The sequence below is a fragment of the Limulus polyphemus genome, unplaced genomic scaffold, assembly GCF_000517525.1.
Source record: "Limulus polyphemus unplaced genomic scaffold, Limulus_polyphemus-2.1.2 Scaffold249, whole genome shotgun sequence".
NCBI lineage: Eukaryota > Metazoa > Arthropoda > Merostomata > Xiphosura > Limulidae > Limulus > Limulus polyphemus.
The window spans coordinates 639,466-650,199 of record NW_013665859.1 but is presented as its reverse complement, the minus strand read 5'-3'; the positions used below and the strand labels follow the sequence as shown (position 1 = coordinate 650,199).

The window sequence follows — 10,734 nt, the reverse complement described above, 5'->3', positions numbered from 1 at the left end:
TTTAATCCAACTATACTTAAATGCCACTAGTTGTGTTTAATTACAAAATACTTTAATCCAAGATAAAGTTTAAGTTTAAGTAACTAAGTCTAATTCTAACATGAAATTTAATCAAGCTACACTTAATTGTTGCTATTCAGTTCACTAGGAACTATTTTAAACTATTTATACAGCTCCGTTCCTTTGGGTTACATTACAGTTGACTAACTTGAAATACTTTAAGTGATTCCAACTACGTCAAGTATGGATGGAATCTGATCCAACTACAGCCAGGTACAACTAGCTGAGACATAATTGTATGATGTAACCTTTTATACATAAGTCTTAGATGATCGTATCGTAAGTCCAGCATGTATTTGTTATTACTAAATTTCTCTTTGATGATAGATTCCCACATCATTAAAACAGGATATTTTACATTAATGCAGATATTTGAACACAAGATATACCTAATTTTTTGTAACCAAATGTAATTCGCCACTTCATAAGTGTTCCCCGTGTCAGCGGTCAGTTTACGGACTTACAAGCTAAAGTCCGAGGATCGATTCCCCCCCCTGGAGTACAGATAGCACATTGTGTAGCTTTACATTATAAGAAGACAACAACTTGATAAGCTGTAAAAATAGTGTTTTATGTTTGTCTTCAGTGAAACCTTTCTGAACTTTTCCTGCATAAACAGTAATATTATTGTAGGCAGTAGGAGTTGAGTACTCACCTTCTAACCTGTAATTTGATCTTCCGTAGCGGCTACCTAGTTTGACATTTGCATTTCGATCATGTCTGACAGATGGAATATCACCTACACTTTTGGATGCTATTGTTTTTTTGTTTGTTTGTTTTTAAGTTAAGCACAAAGCTACACAATGGGCTATCTGTGCTCTGCCCACCACGGGTATCGAAACCCGGATTCTAGCGTTGTAAGTCCGCAGACATACCGCTGTGCTACTGGGGGGCTGGATGCTATGACCATACATATTTTCCTTTATGAGTCAATAAATAATGACAAAGACCGGCAATGGACAAAATTTTCTATTTTCTTTTTAGGTCAGAATCTCATAATAGACATCTCGGTTTCTATACTAACCCCCATCATTGTTATATTGTGCTAAATTTGATCGCCTATATACAATTGATGTAATTTTTAGTATTAGAACTGTTTACTGATCTCTCTCTCTATATATATAAGAACCATGTGAAGTTAGAATGAAAGTGTGTTAAAACAGCTTAGTTGAATTAAGGGCTGTTCATTCAGTGTGAAATAAAAGTTTGTTGTTGGTGTTCTCATTTAATTACTGTCCACGTATTTGTTGTTTAATCTTTTGACTACTTGGTGGCGCTTTGTCCTTCCTTCTTTCCTATACAATTAACTTAATATCTGTAGAATAGGAGTACGAACAAATGTATCTAAATTTTACCTTATTCTTTGCAGACAAATAATAATAATAAAACAGGAAAAGTTACATGTTCTACCTATCATAAATGTATCGACAAGGAAATATGGCTTCTAAAATTGATTTTCTTACAAAAAAAGAGAAGAAGGGGAAAAACGCCTCTAGTTGGCGACTTTCCTGTCAAAAATGATACTTCTTTTGTGTGGTAGCTAGTGTGATTGAAATACCCGAAAGCGAATGATTCCCAGGATTCTCAGAAGTGACTAATCATTAGAACACTTTTTTTTTTACTTCTGTATTAAGCTATAAGCGTATTTATGGAAAACTGTGAAATGAGATAATTGTCCGTTCAAATACATCGGCTCGGCATGGCCAGTTGGTTAGGGCGCTCGACTCGCAATCTGAGGGTCGCGGGTTCGAATCCCCGTCACACCAAGCATGCTCGCCCTTTCAGCCGTGGGGGTGTTATAATGTGACGGTCAATCCCACTATTCGTTAGTAAAAGAGTAGCCCAAGAGTTGGCGGTGGGTGGTGATCACTAGCTGCCTTCCCTCTAGTCTTACACTGCTAAATTAGGGACGGCTAGCGCAGATAGCCCTCGTGTAGCTTTGCGCGAAATTCAAAAAACAAACAAACAAAAACAATCAAATACATCCTCATCTTCCCGTAATCTGATGTTAGTTGTAAGTCTGTTAATCTGGTCTTGCATATAAGAATAAAAAAACAGTGATGTTTTCTTTCGAATGTATTTCATGTTTTGTTGTTTTTTCTCTCGAAAACCTACCGCTGAGCTTCTTGGGGGAGGGGGGGCGAATGATTTTGTTTGTTTGTTTGGAATCAAGCACAAAGCTACACAATGGGCTATCTGTGCTCTGCCCACCACGAGTATCGAAACCCGGTTTTTAGCGTTGTAAGTCCGCACACATACCGCTGTGCCACTGGGGGGCGGGAGCGAATGATAATGAAAAATACGAAAGACAATCGTTGTGTGTATTTTGCTAATACACATCTGACCAAAGTTTCTGTATTAAATATTTTCCAACATAGATATAGCTTTTAGTTGCCTATTCTTTTCTTCTTTTTTTTTATTAACAAACCAGAAGTATTTAAAACGACAAGAAACCGATTATACATTGATATATCCTAGGGAAATATTTTATTACAACTATTTCCCTTTGATACAAGACCTCTTAATATATCCGTATTTGGAGTTTTCTCAACACAAGTATCAAAATGTTCATAACTTCAAAAGAAACAGGAAATTTAATTACGATTTCCAGCTTAAGACCACAACTGCATATGTGCGCCACGACTCACAGTTTTGAACTCGTTTTAAGTAGACTTGTTGATAGTCAATAGACGAGTTCATTACTCTGATATAACGTTGATGCCTTAAAAGCAGTACATATATTTTGTAAAAGAGTCTTTGTTTCCCTGTATGCAATTGTACGATAGTTTTCACGCTAGCACACGTTCTTTGATAGATGGTGCAATTCATTCGCTAGGCAAGCATAAATTTCGAACAACTCAACCATGAGTTTCACGTGGGAAATAAACGTTTTCTTTTAGTACTGATAATTTAATTACTGGGTTAAAAAAGTAACAGCTTTCACAAGCCTTTGCTTGGATGCATTTAATCCTGTTTAAGTGGAGTTGAAAGGTATTAGTTTAACGTAAAATGTTTGCGTGATAGTTTCTGAGGTTTTCGTCTCCTTAATCGTTTAAAAATTAAAATGTACATAAATAATTGTTTGGTTTCGATAAAAATTGGTCTGGTTTTCTACTATTTCAGGCTGATGCAAAATTAGTTTTCGACGTAGTTGCCCGTATGGAAGATACAGAACCATTTTCTGACGAGCTGCTTAGCGCTATGAAGAGGTTATGGACAGACACAGGAGTGCAAGAATGCTTCTCTCGTTCAAATGAATACCAGCTAAATGATAGCGCCAAATAGTGAGTAGATGTGACAAATAATATATCGTGAATATTTGCTAAATACAGTAATATCTAAACGGGAAGTTCATAAAAAACCAAGAAACAGTTTGTGGACCACATTCAATAATCTACAAAGTAAGAGGGAGAAGAAATTTAAAAAGTGCTAAACTCAGCAATAAAAAAAATACTAGAAATTGAAGCTAAAAAAAAAGTTGAGTGAGTGAGCTGAATTCGTAATTTCCTCAAGATAGTGAGTCGAATTCAAGTCTACGAAATAATGATTGACTGAGATAAATGTAGTAATCTCTAGAAATGATAAGTAGAAAATTTAACTAAAAAATACTAAATGAATGAATATAAAGATGAAGATACTTTTATTGTGAAAAAAATTAAGCCACACTTTCGTCAGTAGCTCCATTCCGTTTGCTTAATGTCCCGGCATGGCCAGGTGGTTAGGGAGCTCGACTCGCAATCTGCGGGTCGCGGGTTCGAATCCCCGTCACACCAAACATGCTCGCCCTATCAGCCGTGGGGGCGTTATAATGTAACGGTCAATCCCACTATTCGTTGGTAAAAGAGTAGCCCAAGACTTGGCGGTGGGTGGTGATGACTAGCTACCTTCCCTCTAGTATTACACTGCTAAATTAGGGACGGCTAGCCCTCGTATAGCTTTGCGCGAAATTCAAAACAAACTTTTACTTAATTACCCGGGCTCTGTTGGACCCACTCGTACATACACTGAGTGGTCACAAGTAAATAGACACCTAATTTTTTTGTCATTTAACTGATTTATGCTAACTAATTTGTGTTCACAGACCACTATATAAATGAAAATGGTCCGCACACTAATTATCGTGTGCTACAACATGCCTAGAACTCAAGGTTCTCTCGAATTGTCAGATTTTTGTTAGAGGAAGGTCAAGCAGATGGTGGAATAAGTCAGCGGCAAATTTCGCAGAATTTGGGAATCCCGCCTTCGACAGTCAACAGAATCATCGTGCAGTTCAGGAAACACGGCAAGGAAACAACTGAGTAGCGTCTGGGTCATCCTGGTCCATCGAAGAGGACAAAAAGGGCTGTCGAAATGGATCCCAGATTAACGACTGCAGAAGTGGCCAAAGTTGGTGGGATGAGCCTGAAATCTGTTCAAAGGATTCTCCACAGATTGGTTTATCGTTGCAGAGCAGCTAGACGGAAGCCCTTATTAAGACCTGCCAACATAGTCAGACGAAAGAAGTGGACAAGTGATATGATGACCAAGCCTCTGGACTTTTGGAAGACCGTATTGTTCTCAGACAAACCAAGATTCGCTCAATGTTCGGACAGTGGAAGGATATGGGTCTGGAGAATGCCAAGAGTTTTGGCTCAACAGATTGCAGCCAACTGTGAAGCATGGTGGTTTCAGCGGGATGGTTTGGGGAGCTGTTTGGGTTGGTGGAAGATCGAGCTTAGTGGAGTGCGTTGGCAACATAAAATTTGCGACAAGTCAAGAAACAACCAAAAAAAACCAACTTCGAAGAGCAATCTACTCCAAGTTTTGAAGCAAGAGTAAACGAAAATCCCACAATCTAAAACTGACGAGATGATTCTCACGATGCCCCAAAGGATCAACGAACTCCACGAAGCAAAAGGAAGATCTACTAGATATTAATTAAATTATAAATATATATCAATTCATGTGAATATGACTGAAAAATTTAATTTTTTTCTGAAAAGGTGATGTCTATTTACTTGTGACCACGCTGTGTATATATTGTGTTTCTTCCTTTCATCAAGCAAGTACGTTATTTATAATTATAAGATTATTAATATTTAAATAGTTTAATCGTTTTTTTAAAATCAATACTTTTCAATAATATTTGCATTAATATACAAACCAAAATAGGGCTGGGCGTAAGTTCAGGGATTAAACCCAAATTTTAGTAGTACAAGACTTTAAGCTTACCGTTGAGTTACCGGGAGGCAATCATCCTAAAAATTGAGGCTTTTTTTTGTTTTGTTTTTTAACTACCGAAAGCGTTGAAATTAATACTTTAAAAAATTTTGGACTTTATGTCACTTTTTGAACAGTTTCCAAGAAAAGCGTACACGTATTCTAGTCAAATTGTTGATCGTATTTCTATAAATAAACTTCTTTTCTATACATCTTACCGATCCTGCTGATTAATACAGTAGCGACAGAAATGTGTAGCTCTGTTCTCTGGTGAATCGTAAACTTATCACTAATGTAACGTAACATAAATATTTACTTTTTTACTTAAAGAAATTATGTCGTGAATTGACGTTATTTCAAGCGTTTTGTTTTCATTTGCAGCTCTGCAATGTAATTAAAAATTGTAATTGGTTGATGCTGTCTGTAATTCCAATTCCACGTGTTTTATTTAGATTGGCTGATATACGCTACTTATATCGTAGAAATAGTCAAGCGTAAAATGAGTTGATTGTACATAGCATAAGTTAAAAATAGCTTTAAAATAATTTTTTCTTTAATTTTAAGGAATTAACATTTTTCAGCATATAGATTATTAATAGGTATTGTATAGGTTATTAACGAGCGTCCTTTTTGAAGCAATGTCAGCGAGTTCTTTAATTACAGACTCGTTAATTTGTTTCAGACATTGTGTAAGAAAATTAATATGTTAATCCTAATACAGGCTGTACGCTATAGTTTTTTTTCTCTTGATTGAATGAATGAAATAGATTTAAATAATTTTTAACAATAAATAAATTTATTGTTCCTCTCCTGCGTCCAAAAAATTCCAAATAAATTTTATTATTAATCACTACCAATAAACACAGCGGATGTAGAAAATATTATTACACTTCACCAATAAGCTTCATTCAACCAGGCATCAATTAGCAAAGAACTACGTAGCTCTTTAGAAAGAACCTTTAATATTTAATGCCAAGAGTAATCGTAGCTCACTATCATTCTACACTGTAGTTCAACAGGAAATTTAACTAGCAAGGATCGAGAAAGCAAAGAAAGAATATGAAGGTTGTTATGCTGACTATACGGTAGTGGAACACGACATATTTAGGATGTCTCTCGGATAGTTTCAGGGAGGGAGATATGTGATCCGATGGAAGTACTGACATTAAGTGATGAATTAACTGATGGCTAATGATGAATCGCGTTGTTAGGTGCTAGTGAGCTACATCAAGTTACATTGCATCATATCGAATAATTTAATATTTTTGCCTCTTACAAAATTCAGAGTAAAGAACTGACAACAAACTGGGGGAAATCACTAATTTTCTATGTAAAATAAACAGGTAATCACAGCAACAATTAATGGGGTTACGTTTTACCTTTTTTTATTTAATTCGTATTACCAGAGTTCCAAAATGCCAGCGATGTGTTTAGGGATTGCTCGGAGATGGCTACATTGAGTGTACCAAAACTAAATATAACGGGCATACAAAGACCTTGGTGGTACTTAGAGGAATCTGCTTCCAAATGTTTTGGTCCTCTTTCTGCGGCCCCCTCAGGGGCACAGAGGTATGTATTATGCGGACTTACAACGCTAGAAACGGTGTTTCGATACTCGTGGTGGGCAGAGCACAGATAGCCGTTTGTGTAACTTTGTGTTTAACTACAAACAAACAAAATCCTTTCAACAATTCAATTCAACTTAACTACAAAAAAAGAAATGAAGGAATGCTTTGAGCGCAAACTCATTGAAAGCGTGTGATGCATTTTAATGACTCCCACTTTACCGTTTAAGGATGGTAGAGTAGACATGTGGAAAACATCAAATGAGTCTCTTAACGTTGATTTTTTATTATAAATTTAGGGAAATTTTCTATCGTTACTCAGGATTTACTATAAGAATTTGAAAAACTATTTGCACATTCTAACTGTCATGTGCTATTTGTAGTATATATTTATTTCGGTATTGTAAAAAGTTCTTAGAAAGAAAGTTTAATATGTTGCTGAAAAAAAACAAAAGAAAAAACAAGTGTAATTTTTAAGAAACAAAAACAACTTTATGATTGGACGGACAACTCAGTTTAACCAATAAACGTCAGCTTTATCCTGGTTTCTTGGAGATTTTACTTCTTTTACTACATGCATAATATTGCAGTTAAAGATCATTTTTCGTGGAGAACTCGCTAAAAAAGAAGTATCTTTTTTTCTAAAACTAGGTCGTTTCCGCTATCTAAGCACCTATCTAACGTGCGTACATCGAGTTACTTCCTTTAGGATCTTCACAACTCTGAGATCACGTGACTCAACTTGGGGCGCAGACGTCACTTTGACAGAATCGCGAACTGAGCTTTTGATGCCACGCCCAGAATCATGTTGAGATGGTTACCATGACAACGAAACTCTCTTGGATTGCCCGGGAGTATAGATTTTACGATACTGATGAAATATTGAAGAGTTTCTCTTGGCAGAGCTCAAGTTTTCTTTATTCAGCATTGGGATGTTTATGGACATCAATATTTTTTTTTTGTCGAGATGTAATATACGTTATTGTTGCAGAAAGACCAAGCTGCCTGACCCATTTTATGGCACAATGTATATACAAGTTACAATACTAATTACAGCGTAAGTAAAAGATTTATGCAAATGAAGTAAATATTATAAAGAACCTCCGTTATTTCGTTGTTATTTTTTATGTTGTAACTTTTTGAGCCACTCAATCTCAGTGGTCCCCTGTTGAGTCAGCGGTAAGTTTACGGACTTATAACACTGAAATCCGTGGTTCGATTCTTCGCTGTGGACAGACTGCAGATAGCTCATTGTGTAGCTTTGAACTAAGAGAACAAAATCGGCAATAACATATCAAGTCACCGAATTAAACTACATTTATTCCAGTCTTGTCTACCATCCTATGTAAGAAATAAAATATAAAATTACGCGCGCGCACCACACACATTATCTTTTTTTTTCTGCTTCGTTATTTCCTTTATGTAATAGACTAACTACACAATATGAAATGCAGTCCATCAAATACGACTCTCCTGTCTGATTAAGTACAAGGTCACATAAAAATCGTGTATACAAACTTCCAATTAGTCTCTTTTTTTAAAAAAATGGGTTCCCCAGATTTAGTGACCCAATTGTATACGTCTACCTTTCTATCTACGTTGGTTTAGATTGGTACTTTGTATAGGCTACTAGGTTGAAACAATACCGAATATCGGTTGGAATTGTTTAGTTACAGAGGCAGATGACAATAATGAATATAGTTGTGTTTAAATTCGGCCAGAAACCTTATGTTGAATATTTGAAACTGTTTATCATAGCTTATTCTCTTAAACAAGAGGGAATCATCAATAGTCATGCTGTAATTATATCTCAAATCGGCCAAGAGATGAAGTTATGAGATAAAAGGTTATACTTGAAAACACAAACAAACTCAGAGCCATTCTATGAGCCGCTATGGTGCGGCTAAAACTAAAACTAAAAAATATCAAAATATGCAGCCTTCATTTCCAAACAGTTATTCTTTAAAAAATATTTTGAAAGGAAACAACAATACCATGATGAAATTTTTACTACAATTAATGTTTAAAACATTGTGTGTGTGTGTGTTTGGGGTTTATTAACAATTTACCTAGGAGTTTGCGAATAGATAGGAAAAAAAGTCTGTGAAATATATGTAGAACATAAAATATTATATATTCAGCTACTTTTTTTGTAAATCAAGATAAATAAATATATTGAAACTAAATCATACGTCCACCACAGAATAAGTTGCCCCCAATTAAAAAAACAAGTATTGACTGCAAAAGATGGATTCCATTGAATATATAATATAATTTTCTTAGTGTTTTCTTAAATCCTTTCTCATACCGGATTAGAATAAAAAACAATTAAAGTAAAGTAAAACTATTATATTCCATAGGGTTTTTGTTTCATTTTATTAAAATGCTATGTCTAAAACGGCCATGCTATTTGATATTTCATTGGGGTGAGGGTTGGGAGCTTGTTGCGAATGTCTAACATAGACAGTAAAGTATAAAACAGCTACTTTATTTAACGTTTCTTTTAAATTTTCATGTGTGTGGGGGGTGGGGGGGGTGACAGGTGCTGCCGCCTTCTAAAATTTGGCGTGCGCCGTTTAATATAAGTCTATATTTAAAATTTAGAATAAAAAACGAAACGTGGGATATACATAGCATTGAGGTAGTGTTACCGATCTTCCTATCAAAGACTTGTGAAATTTGTCATAATTTTGATGGTAAGAAATTTATTATTATATATTAAATATAATCTGTTTAGCCTTAACATATTTTGTTCCAATTAATGCTAGTATTTGTATATGACATGATGTACATATAATAAAGTAATTCTAGTAATGCATTACAACTCCTGGCATAACTTTGACCTTTTCCGTAGAAAAAATGTCTGAATTATGGATGTCATGGATTGTTTATTTGTAATTAAGCACAAAGCTACACAATGGGCTATCTGTGCTCTGCCCACCACGGGTATCGAAACTCGGATTCTAGCGTTGTAAGTCCGCAGACATACCGCTGTGCTACTGGGGGGCTGGATGTCATGGAAGGAAATGAGTTTTTCTGTGTTGATTTTCACGAAAAGCTATCTGCGCTAGCCGTCTTTAATTTTAAAGTGATAAACTAGATAAAGGAAAGGCAGCTAGTAAACACCACCCACCGCCAACTCTTGGATTACTCTTTTCCCATGAATAGTGGTATTAATTGTCACAGTATAACACACCCACTGCTAAAAAGGCTAACATTAACAGTCACGTGAGCTATCGGTCTAATATTTTTACTACAACTTCACCTAAAAGTAAAAGTTGACCGTTCTTAGTTTTTTGTCATTCGAATTAAAGACTGCTGATTTAGCAAAACTATAAGGTGAAAGGACGTACAAGTACATAGTTATTGGTTAGGCCAAGGAAACTAGATTAGTAGTTTCTAGCTCAACTTTTCAAAAGAATCATACGGGTGGACAGCTATTATTGATTATTCATTGCCAACTTTTCAGCACTAATTCACTAAATTTTATGATATTACCCTAATTAAAGAGCGTTTAGCGTCACGTGATATTAGCTTAAGCAATTAGCATAAATTATGATGATTGACACGGCTGTACCTATTGTATGGGGGTGAAGACAAGATATTTTTTTTATCTAAATTCCTATAATAGAAGCTATTAACACTGTTTTAGAGAGGAAAACTACCACCATATATTTTATATAATCTGGTTGGTTCGGTGAAGTCAATGTCTATTCCGAATAGTAGGGTTGCGATTCTAAAACTGACGTTGGTTACTATCGGGTGTCACTTTCTTATTTGCTGTGGTTTGTTGGTTTGTATTGACAAAAAGTCATGATATCTAATGAAAAACACCTTCGGTATGAAAAAAAGGTGCAGCCAAAAAAGGATTTAGTATGCGACTTAAAGAAATGAAATCAAAATTGACAGC

The 10,734-nt window shown here is 35.4% G+C and overlaps 1 protein-coding gene across 1 annotated transcript in view; it reads left to right on the top strand.

Annotated features, from left to right (window-relative positions):
- Nucleotides 1-10,734, top strand: part of LOC106478788 (guanine nucleotide-binding protein G(o) subunit alpha) — a 104,567-nt gene that overhangs the window by 58,916 nt on the left and 34,917 nt on the right. Inside the window, exon 4 of the mRNA XM_022382440.1 lies at nt 3,184-3,344. Coding sequence (XP_022238148.1) covers nt 3,184-3,344 — 161 coding nt within the window. The remainder of the gene's footprint in view (nt 1-3,183; nt 3,345-10,734) is intronic.